The sequence below is a fragment of the Leptonotus elevatus genome, chromosome 2 (assembly GCF_054856555.1).
Source record: "Leptonotus elevatus isolate MCC_2025b chromosome 2, RoL_Lele_1.0, whole genome shotgun sequence".
NCBI lineage: Eukaryota > Metazoa > Chordata > Actinopteri > Syngnathiformes > Syngnathidae > Leptonotus > Leptonotus elevatus.
The window spans coordinates 7400724-7411892 of NC_141240.1; the positions used below are offsets into that span (position 1 = coordinate 7400724).

The 11169-nt window shown below is 42.1% G+C and overlaps 1 protein-coding gene across 1 annotated transcript; it reads right to left on the minus strand.

The window, feature by feature from the left end:
- Positions 1-3610: 3610 nt before the first annotated feature.
- Positions 3611-8846, minus strand: slitrk5 (SLIT and NTRK like family member 5). Its single transcript, XM_086069870.1, has 2 exons — positions 8428-8846; positions 3611-7271 (listed from the first exon to the last, which is right to left on the minus strand). The coding sequence occupies exon 2, from the start codon at positions 7211-7213 to the stop codon at positions 4595-4597; it is 2619 nt and encodes an 872-aa protein (XP_085925996.1). The 5' UTR covers positions 7214-7271; positions 8428-8846; the 3' UTR covers positions 3611-4594.
- Between the last annotated feature and the right edge of the window lie 2323 nt (positions 8847-11169).

Below are 11169 nucleotides of genomic sequence, written 5' to 3' on the forward strand. Positions count from 1 at the left end.
GTGTAATTATTTTCCTGTCTTTAAATGTAAAAATGGACATTAACAATACTGAAAATCTGACATACAGAATGCAGAAATGCATATAAATTATCAAATAAGAAATACTGAGCATAGTATCATTGTGTGCTTTAGAATTAATCTTAAAATAAAGATTACAAATGTATAGATGTTTTTTTATGCAGTAAATATTTGGTTGGGCCACCCGACTTTTTTTTTTGTCGTCATGAAGTAATAAAAAAATCTGGTAAAACAGAAATGTTATTTAATAAATGAGACTTGTTCAAACACTGTTTTGGATTTTAAAATGTGCATTACTGTGCATCTATACTGAAAATACTTCATAATTTTTGTTTTTTTTAGACGCTTTATTTGTCATTGACCCAATGTCTGTCAAAGAAAAGATTAGGACATGAAATACATAAATTATATTAATTACATTTGAGGACAAAGTTAATCCAGGCCAAACTAAAAGCTATGCGATATGTTTAGTAAAGTTGTTAACGTTACCTGTGTTTTTTGAGCATGCATTTGAGAATACAAGTTATGTCGTGGTGTAGTATTTAGGTCACTCGTGTAAAAAGTGTAAAAAGAAAAAAATAGAATCAAAGCAGTAATTCAGAATTTGGCATTAAGACCGGTGAGGCCTTAATAGTATCTGGATTACTAATGTAACTTTCCAAAGGCAATTCTAAGGAGCATCAAACACAAAGGTAACCTCCCAGCATCATGGTTTCTTACAGTCACAAAATGGAGGCCCAGACAGGCCCTACTGCTCAGTAGCATCTCAGGCAGCAAATGTGTGTGTGTGTGTGTGTGTGCTGCATCAAGCTGATTCGTTTACCATGAACGCAAGTATCTGCCAAGCAATTTTTTTAAAATTATAATTAGCCTGGTATTTTCACTAAGCTGCAACATGACTCAGAGTTCAAGCATCTGAGCCAAAACAGCTTGTGTGGTACGCTTCCAAAAAAGTAAAGCGTAATAATGTTAAAAATGTTTTTTTCTTTACACTTGTTGTGACTCCAAGTCACAACAAGTGTTTTCTAGCGTGCCAGCTTTATTATTATTATTATTTATTTTTTTAAGAGCTAACTTACCACATTCTTTGCATTACAGATTTTGCATGAGGCAACACTTTCACATATTTCACCACCACAGGCGATGCTTTTCATTAAGGGGATTACGTGTTTTCCATATAACAAAGTCTCACTCTTTAGCAGTTATTCTTAAACCATTCGAACCACTGACTACATTGGAGTGCAGCACAACAGAACGGCGAAACATACTCAAAGCTTTTGAGAGATTAATGGAAGGGATCATAAAACTGCCTTTTGTGCTTCCATTTATGTTAAGACCTAAAAAGCCCATTGGCTGATTAAAAGCATTATTTTAACTGGCAGGACGCCACACACACGCACACATACACACACACACAAACTGGCACATTACTTGCAATGTTGCCACATCTGTGGACAGGTCACTTGTTCATAACAATGATAAAGCTCGACTCTCGGGCTGGCGCATACTTGCACACACTCACAGATTATGTCAAAGTTGCTTTATTTTCTTTTTTCATCCCCCGAAATTCTATGGATGTCAAATCTGAAAGTGTTTTCATCTCTGCAATAATTTGAACGACATATTTTTTAAAGATTGTCATGATAGAAGAGGGGGAAAAAACATCTACATATACAGTATAATAAACAAAAATGTATCAGGATCTGTCAGCTAAAATTATCTGAAAGGCTAAAATACACACACACACACACACGCACGCGCGCACAATCCTGGCTATGATTCACTGCCCCTGCTCCACGTCTGTGACATGTCCACAGTTGCACCCAGTTCCAGGACTCCTCATCTACCAAATGGTGCCTTCTGCTCTGTTCGGGCCTTTCATGAAAAGATGGCGGCTAATTTGCCACACAAAGGTGACCACGTAGAAACAAAGAAAAATGGACACTGATCGAAATAACCAAAAGGATTCAAATAATTTCTGCTTGTCACATTTACATGCTGCATTTCTAAAAACCTTCTTACATAGTGATTTTTTAAGTGGGTCAGCTACTTAAATATCTATTTCCCTTCCTAAAAACACATGCTCGGGATCTTGAATTCAAATGGTACAAGCAGGCAAGTATGAATCCAGAGGCAGTGCATTGTCAATAGGATCTACTTAAAAGTAGTGATGGTCAAATGAAGCTTCATGAAGCACTTGTTACATATTTTTGGACTCCTCTAGACGGTGCTCTTGGTTTAAAGCTAAAGGGTAGCGCAATGGAAATTGATTACATTTCCACTGCATCTTTAAATCAAGAGTGCCATCTAGAGGAGTAAAAAATATATCACAAGTACGTCATGAAGCTTCATTTGCTCATCACTACTCAAAAGAATAGAAACCAAAAATAATCTCACTGCAACAAACTTTCAATGCTCCTGAGTATTAATATTGACATCACACTCATTAATTGGAATACATGCTTCCACAACTCAGTGAGACAATGAATGCACCTAAGTGAATAACAGATACTGTATCTTCACCCATCCACAGTCAATGACCATTTATATTGAGCTATTGGATTATCTGATTATTGAAAGATGACGAGGTTCACTCCACTCTCAGACTTGACAATAGCAGGATTTACATCAACAGCAATATTCCAGTATGGGACTTTTGGGGTACACTAAATAAAAAAAATAATTTCCTCCAAGTGCTTCTTTTGTAACCTTGGTACTTATTATCCCCCCATCTTGGGACCATTTCTGAACCTATTTGTGTACACAGAGTTAATTTGACTCAATTTAGAATACATTTGACTCTATTTAGCGTGGGACCAAATACACTCAGTTTTACTTGGAAGAGAGTAAAAAAAAAATATATACAATAAAAGTCACTTAAGGGTTGAGGAACGAACTCATGACCTTCAGCTTGGGAGACACACTACCAGCTGAGCTATGCCCATCCTACCCTTTGCTTATCTCCAAGAGGAGACGATGTTTTGGTCTCTTGGAGTTACGAAGATTCCAGCTGACACGAGTGATATGCTAACACAAAGCAGGAGCTGTGTGGCTGCAGGTTGTGAGTTTGTTCCTCAACCCTATGAATGACTTATTTTATTTTTTTCAATTCTTTATTTTACACTCTTCCAAGTGTAAATATGACTCTAAAACTGAGTCTATTTGGTCCCGTTAAAAAAAAAAAGAGTCAAATTTACTCTACAGAATTTAGTGTGTACCCGGGAAAAGTACAAATTGTTACCTTGGAGTCCATACTTTCATAAATGCAGGGCTGGACTGGCCATCTGGCATTCAGGGCAGATGCTCTTTGGGCTGGCCTCTTTTGGGGCCGATGCAGTGCTTTTTAATGATTATTTTCCTACATTTTACCCCAAGAGACTGGCCCACAATTTGGAGGGATAGCAAACTGAAACATCATCACTAAACATCAGAGGCAGAACTACACGGCAGGGCCACATTTTTTGTGCCAGTCCAGCCGCGCACGCATGTGGCCCTTTTGTACCCTTTACCCCGCAATCATACCCCCACCTTCCTTCCCAAAAGCCCGCACCCTGCCCGTCATATTATCACCAACAACCTTGCACTACACATATCATGAGAACCGACATCATGTTTATTTGATGACAACAACATAGTTTGGTCAATATAGTGCAAGAAGTGCAAAGCAATCCAAAACATAGACTCGATAAGGGATAGAGATTCTGCCAATGCTTGTATAAAAATAGGTGTTACATAGATTAAAATAGCAACATTACACAACAAAATCAAAACTTCAAATATTGTTTTGGATGTTTTGTTGAGATAAATCTATATATTAAGAATCAATACCCCAATTCATTTTCATATAATAATCTTTTATAGAGAGCTTGTGAACTTGCCTTCTAATTCCCCCCAAAAAGTGCTGAAAGCATACAAACACACTTTTTTTTCTTCCTCATCAAATGGCACAGTCTTCTTTTTTTTTTATATTAGGGGTGTGCCACTTCCCTCAAAAACTAGAAAGCCACTTTACAATGCCAAGCTACAGGAAATGAAACTATAAAACAAAAGCCTTTTTTTTTTCTTCCTCCAGAAAATGGCGATGCATGATGACACAGATAATGTTGATGTAGAATCAAAAGTTTGATATTGAAAAGACATGGCAGGTTATATCAATAAATACTTACTTACAGACTACAGCAGGAAATAATCCTACACAGTTTTATCATCTGCTGTACAGTGTTTTTTTGTTGTTGTTTGTTTTCTGTTGTTTTGTCCAGAGGTGATTGTATCAACTTTTTTTCTTCCTATTCTGACAATATACCACGGTTATATTCCTGAATTTGAAGCTGGACATACTTATACACTTCAAATTTGTGATCATTTCTATATAAAAATAAAATTTGCATCATTAGTTAGCAATTGTGTTCATCCCCCATTCTTGTAATGTCATGTTGCACAAATAAGAAGAAGCTTGTTCGGCACACCCCGCAGGACTCGTCTACTTTTCTCCTGCTTGTCCTTGTTTGTGCCAAGGCCCCCAAAACAGTTTCCCAAAGGGTTCGAATGGGACAAAATGCATGAACGACACTGTGGCTCAGAACTGGCTGAAGGTGGTCTGTTTCTCAAGAACTTCGAGGTAATCAGGCTCAGACTGCAGTTTTGCTTTAAGCTCCAAGTATTCGTTTCTGTTGGGTTCCACATAAACAGTACTGGGTGACGTGCCGTACAGCACCGTCTCTCTTATCCTCTCCGGGTGCAAGAACTGACGCCTGACATCAAAATTGGGGTTATACGTGTATGCCACCGGGCCTGTGTACTTGTACTCTAAATTTGGCCCCACTGGGAGGGATTGATGAGGGGACTGCTTATCGGCCTCAAGGATGCCCCTAAAGAAATGGTCTGCATCCTGGACTGGTGAGGGGTTGTCCCTGGGTTCGATGGTGCTAACGCTGTACGCGGGGCTCCTCATCAAGCTGCGATTCCTCTCCTCATCCGGGGTGCTTCTGTACGTCACCTTGAGCTCGTGAAGGTCACGGTAATCTTCCACTGCATTTCCTTCCCTTGATCTGTAAATGGGGTTTTTGCACATGTGTCCCATCGGATGCGGAATGTACTCATAGACGTGCCCGGCAGGTGCCTTGACTTTGGTGCCCGAGCGGTTGCTGTAGAGGCTGTACTGCAAGTTGAAGGAGCTCACATCAGAGTTGTTGGTGCTAGTGCGGTCGCTCTGGGATTTTTTGCGCTTCTTCATCACCACAACGAATAGACCTGCTGCCACAAAGACCGACATTATGAAGACCAGCAAGAGGCTCAGGATCAGGACTGACAGGGGGACAGTGCTGCTGGAGGAGTTGAACTTGTGCGGGGCGTCCGTGGGGACGACCCGGTCGTCTAATGGCTCCTCGGTAGCGGGGGTTGGTGAGACGTAGGTGTCAGAGTGGTCGGGGCACAGCTGCTCCGATGAGATGGAGCGAAGGTCCGTTTTTGCGTGGCGTTTGGGTGTCTCGCACATGATCTCCTTGACCACTGTGCCTGCGCTGAGCTGCTCAAGCCATATCTTCATACCCACTATATCGCAGGAGCAGTCCCAGGGGTTTTCGAACAGATCTATCTGCACCAGTAGCTTAAGCTGATCCAAAACGCCGCTCACAGGCAGGTTTTGGAACTGGTTGTTGCGCAGATTAAGTCGGGACAAGGGCAGGCTGGAAAAAACACCCACAGGTAATGTTTTCAGGAGGTTGTTATTGAGAAATAGCAGCTGGAGATTGGTAAGGTAGCGGAATGCGCCCACATCAACCTCCTTAATTTTATTGTACTCTAAATAAAGATATTGCAAGTTCTGCAACCCAAAAAACATTTCCCCTGTGAGCCTGTCCATGAGATTACCATTTAAATACAGCCTACGCAGATTTGTTAAATCCCCAAAAGCCCTGTCATGGATCACAGTTATCCTGTTGTTTCCCAGGTGAAGCAAATCCAACCCGATGGCATCGACAAAATCTGATCTTCGTACCACAGGGATGTAATTTCCAGTTAGATACATTTTTTTCGGATTGTATGGCTTGGGTTTTAGGTCAGAGATGCTTTCGATCTTTCTCTCTTGGCAATTTACATTCAATCCAATTTCCGAGATCTGCAGGTTGCACGTGCAGGCAGTGGGGCAGTCCAAAGGCACAGGCGATTTGGTCTGAAAAGCAATGATGGGGCCATAGTTGTAAGGGCTACCGCCCGGGAGTCGAGAGGTGGGCTTTAACCGAGTTCGGTTGAATTGTCGCGTGCCCTTGGTAGGTCTGGAAGAGGAGCGAAAGACAGCAGATGAGGTGACGGAGGCCGTGGCAGCAGCCGGTGTGGTCTGGTAATATCCGTTGGTGCTGCTAGGGGGCGCAGGTCTCACCGACTCCTCTTGGGGCCTCCTTGGGCATAGTTCCTGCTTGGACACCTCATCCAGGTCCCTCCCGTGCAGCCTGAAGGGCGTCTCGCACACCACTTCTCCAACCAGAGCCGTGTAGGCGATACTCTCCAGCCAGGCCTTGAGAGCAATCAGCTCGCATGAGCAGTTCCACGGATTCTCTTCCAGCTGTAATTCCACAACCTTGTCCATGTGCTCCAGGAGGCCAACGTACGGAAACATTTTCAACCGGTTCCCCCGCAGGTCCAAATGTGTCAGGGGGACGTTGCGAAAGATGTTGGGCGGCAGGAGAGAGAGCAAGTTGTCGTTGAGAATCATCACCGTCAGTTGGTGCAGTCTGCTCAAGGTGTTGGGCTCAATGTTGCTGATGTAATTATAATCAATTTGTAGATATTCCAAACTCTCCAGTCCTGCAAACGTGTCATCTTTTAGAATGTCAATTTTGTTGTTATTCAGGTGCAACCGTTTTAATCCCTGGAGTCCGTTGAATGCACCTGTTTCTATCTCTGAGATGTCATTGTTGCCCAAGTGCAGAATGGTCACTCCAGTGTAATTGATGAAATCATTGAGCGCCAGTTTTTTCAGCAGGTTTCCCGTCAGCAGGAGGTGATACGTGGGGAAGTGAACCGGGCTGATCTCCGTCACTCTGATGATTCCGCGGTTCTCGCAGCTGACGGTGAGGACCCCTTCTTTCTCCTCGCATGTGCACAGGTTGCGGCAGATTTCCCCGTAATTGTCATACATCTCGACCAGCCTCAGAGATGATGCAATCACAAGGATTATATTCAGGGCCCAGAAATGCATGTTTCCTGGGAGAAGGTGCCCCAGCTCACTCAAGTACGTTGTCAGTATGAGGTGTCATCTAGGGAAGGAAAGAAAAAGGATGGGTGCTGTTTTACACATGTACAACTGGCACGGTTCAAAGCACAAGTTGCCCAAAATACACATCGATAACCAGCACTTGAGCGAGCAAACTAAAGCAGGCCAGTTAGCTAATTATGAAGACAAGGCACCTACATTTCATTTTAAGGGTACTCTTTAAAAAATAAAAATAAATGCACGGAATATATAATACATACGCTGTTTGTTAAAAAAAAGAAGACGTTTTTACATTGTGCATTTCTTGATAAACTCTCATGGATAGGACACAATAACACCTATCAGTTAAAACGTCATAATGATGACTAGAACACTGCTTGTGTGAGCATCTATCATCCAGACATGGAAATTTTTTTTTTTAATTTAGAGACAGAATATATTATTTCATTTTCAAACAATCACCGCAATCTTAACCCCCCTCCGCTCATCGCCAAAAGATTTATCATTTATCGCACATACCAGACATCAGTGTGGGGGATCAACATTAAAAAAAGAAAAAAAGGGGGGGGGTGCTCCCGTGAAAAAAAAAATTGGCTGGGGTGAATATATATATATATATATATATATATATATATATATTTTTTTTTTTTTTTATTTAGCGATGAAAACGTCAGCAGCCGTTTGGCATTAAAACAAATGTCAAGCAAAAGGCAAATCATTTAATCCCACTGTATCTTATTAATTAAGGGGGTACATTTTCCAATCACGTTATCTATCGGACATTTGCTTTATAGAAGCCGAGATACTTTCCCACTCCTTTTTGCCTTCTCTCTCGCTCACACGCACGCATACACACTGACGCACGCACAGACGAACACGCACACACGCACTACCCCTTCCCATCCTTGGAAGACCACAAAAGCTCACACACCGGTGCAGCATACATCCCCAAATCTGCGCCGTCGAACACACCAGCAACATGCGCACTTGACGTCGATGAGGACTTTACACCCGGTCAATCATTTTACAATATGTGCGTGTATGCGCATACGTTTGTGTGTATGATTTGCAATGCGTAAAACTGCCTTGGGCATAACACAAGAGACTATACAGAAATCAACTTGAGTGAAGTCAAAGGCATTTCAGGACCATGGATAGCTCAGGTTTATGTCTCGTTGGGTTAATAATGATCCGCTTACCGTGCAGATGCCTGTAAACGCCAACGCATCCCGCAACAACAACTACAATTAAAATGAAAAATACATCACGCCCATAGCCCTTCTTCGGGCTCCGGTCTTGGCGCAAACATCGATTTTGGTACACCACCCCGGTGTCGGCTGCAGGAGAATCCTTAAGATTCAAGTCTCCTCTGCGTTTAGCTCCATAACACAGTCTCATTGACGAGTCAGCTGGCGCGCCGATATTGGCCCCAGTCTTCTTCCAGAAAATGGATTTAGCAGTGTCATTTCAAAGAAAGCCACAGTCAAAGTTGTAAGACACGACAAAAAAAGGGATGTCGTTTGAAAAGGAAGGGAAAAGAAAAGAAAAAACGCACAGTAATCCCACATTAGAGGAGACCAGCGCCGTGACTTTCATTCATGTGCACGCAGGGAGAAGCACGAATCTCACCCTCCCTCCCTCCCTCCTTCCCTTCCTCCGCGTCTGCTGCCACTGGTGCTGCGGCGTGCACCAGCCCGTGTCTTGGTGTGCACTTTTTCCCCCTCACGCCAAGCATGAGGCGTCTAATTCAGTGCATGTGTCCATGCAAGAATACACAAATCCTCTTCCTCCAGCGGCGGCAATAACACGTAAGCTTTCAGCTCCTCGGCAACGTTGCAACTAGTGGAACTTGATGTTGGTTGGTTGATTGGTTGTTTGGCGCAAACTGGTGGTCCTCGTTAACATCTAAAGCGCCAAACGCTTCATGGAACAATTACCGTCGCGTGGCTGCACCAAAGGCATAAATCCTCCATTCGCACGGCTGCCATGACAAGAGAATGAAAAGCGATTTAATGCAATAGTCTATAAGGGGTAGGTACGTTGGAGGACGTGACGAGATGCTGGGGATGGGAGGGAGAAAGTTAAGGAGGGGGCGTCTCAAAGGCGACCCATAGGGGGCGACATGGTGACGAAGGAGAAAAAAAAATTAATGCTTTTTTTGTGTTAAAATTGGCTTGCTTTAATGCAATGTTTTTTAAGCTTAAACTGCATCCGCAGCTTGTAGAGGCCAAGGATGGTATGTTCATTTCACAGACCATAATAATGTATTTTTTTTGTTTATGTCAATAAATAACAGACAGAGGGCAGCACAGTGGCAGTTCTCACAGCAAGGAGGTTCAAGGTGTAATACTCACTTTAGGCCTTTTCTTAAATTAAGTTCTCCAAATATACATCTCCATCCAACTTTATGTATTTAAGTATTTATGTATTTGTTATTATTATTACTTTTATTATTAGTAGTATTATCATTATGGCACGATATGGCAAATAACTGGTTAGCTTGTCCACCTCCCACTCAAAAAAACAGTCACTCCATCCAATTAGACCAGCAACCCCCCCTCATAAAACAAAACTGCCCCTTTCAGAGTGGCCTTTTATTGTGGGCTATCTAAGGCACACCTGTGCACTAATCATGGTGTCTAACCAGCATCTTGATATGGCACACCTGTGAGGTGGGATGGATTATCTCGGCAAAGGAGAAGTGCTCACTATCACAGATTTAGACTGGTTTGTGAACAATATTTGAGAGAAATGGTGATATTGTGTATGTGGAAGAAGTTTTAGATATTTGAGTTCATCTGATAAAAAATGGTAGCAAAAACAAAAGTGTTGCATTTATATTTTTGTTGAGTGTATTTGTTGGCTAGTGGAATGCGTTGCTTGCAATTATATTTGAAATATTTTTCACCTCTCAAAGAATCAGTTCAGTGAGGTGCACATTACACTCTTAATTGAAAATAAGCATCATTAGATGTGTCTATTGTATTCTCTAAAATCATCAGAATACATGATCACATACTTTATTACAGGTTTTTGAACAGGTCCATTGTGTAGTAAAACCTGAGGTAAATACTCACAAGGTCGTCAATAATTCACATTGTTATTCACTTTTCATTCCACTTTCCAATTTTGGTGTGACAGCAAAAAAGTGCCGTTTTTATTTGTGATAACTCTCTAAGGCTGGATTTACACTACTGTGCACAGTTCAAGTGACACAATTCCAATTTTCTGCTCTCAAGTGGCACAATGTGTAAATGTGAACATGATTGGATCAGAATAAGCCCTATTAAAAAATGTGGATAAAAATCAGATTTGTATCAGATATCTGTCACTGCAATTGCATCTTAAACCGACGGATGGTATATACCCCCGACTCGCCCCGTCAATGTGAGCTTGATGTCACAAATCTCTTTTCATCATTCAATTAAGAAAATAACGTTGGTCAGTGAAGTAATGTGAAGGTTACCAACTTTACCAACTCCATCCATCCATCCATTTTCTGTACCGCTTGTCCTCACAAGGGTCGCGGGGGTTGCTGGAGCCTATCCCAGCTGGCTTCGGGCAGTAGGCGGGGTACACCCTGAACTGGTTGCCAGACAATCGCAGGGCACACAGAGACGATCCACACTCACAATCACACCTATGGACAATTTGGAGTGTCCAATTCACCTGCCATGCATGTTTTTGGAATGTGGGAGGAAACCGGAGTACCCGGAGAAAACCCACGCAAGCACGGGGAGAACATGCAAACTCCACCCAGGAAGGCCGAAGCAACTTTACCAACTAACTTACTAAATTTTTATTTTTGTGTCTGTGTTGATGCTTGTGAAGTATTTTAAGTGCAATTTTGTATGCAGCTCATTGCCACTCCTTTGCTTATATGTGCAACAATCTGCAAACATTTTCACAACTATATTTTATTTTCCATCGCTCTGCATAGC

Excerpts from the sequence above, each read along its gene's own strand:
- slitrk5 (XM_086069870.1), bottom strand. The coding sequence starts at position 7,213 with ATGCATTTCTGGGCCCTGAATATAATCCTTGTGATTGCATCATCTCTG.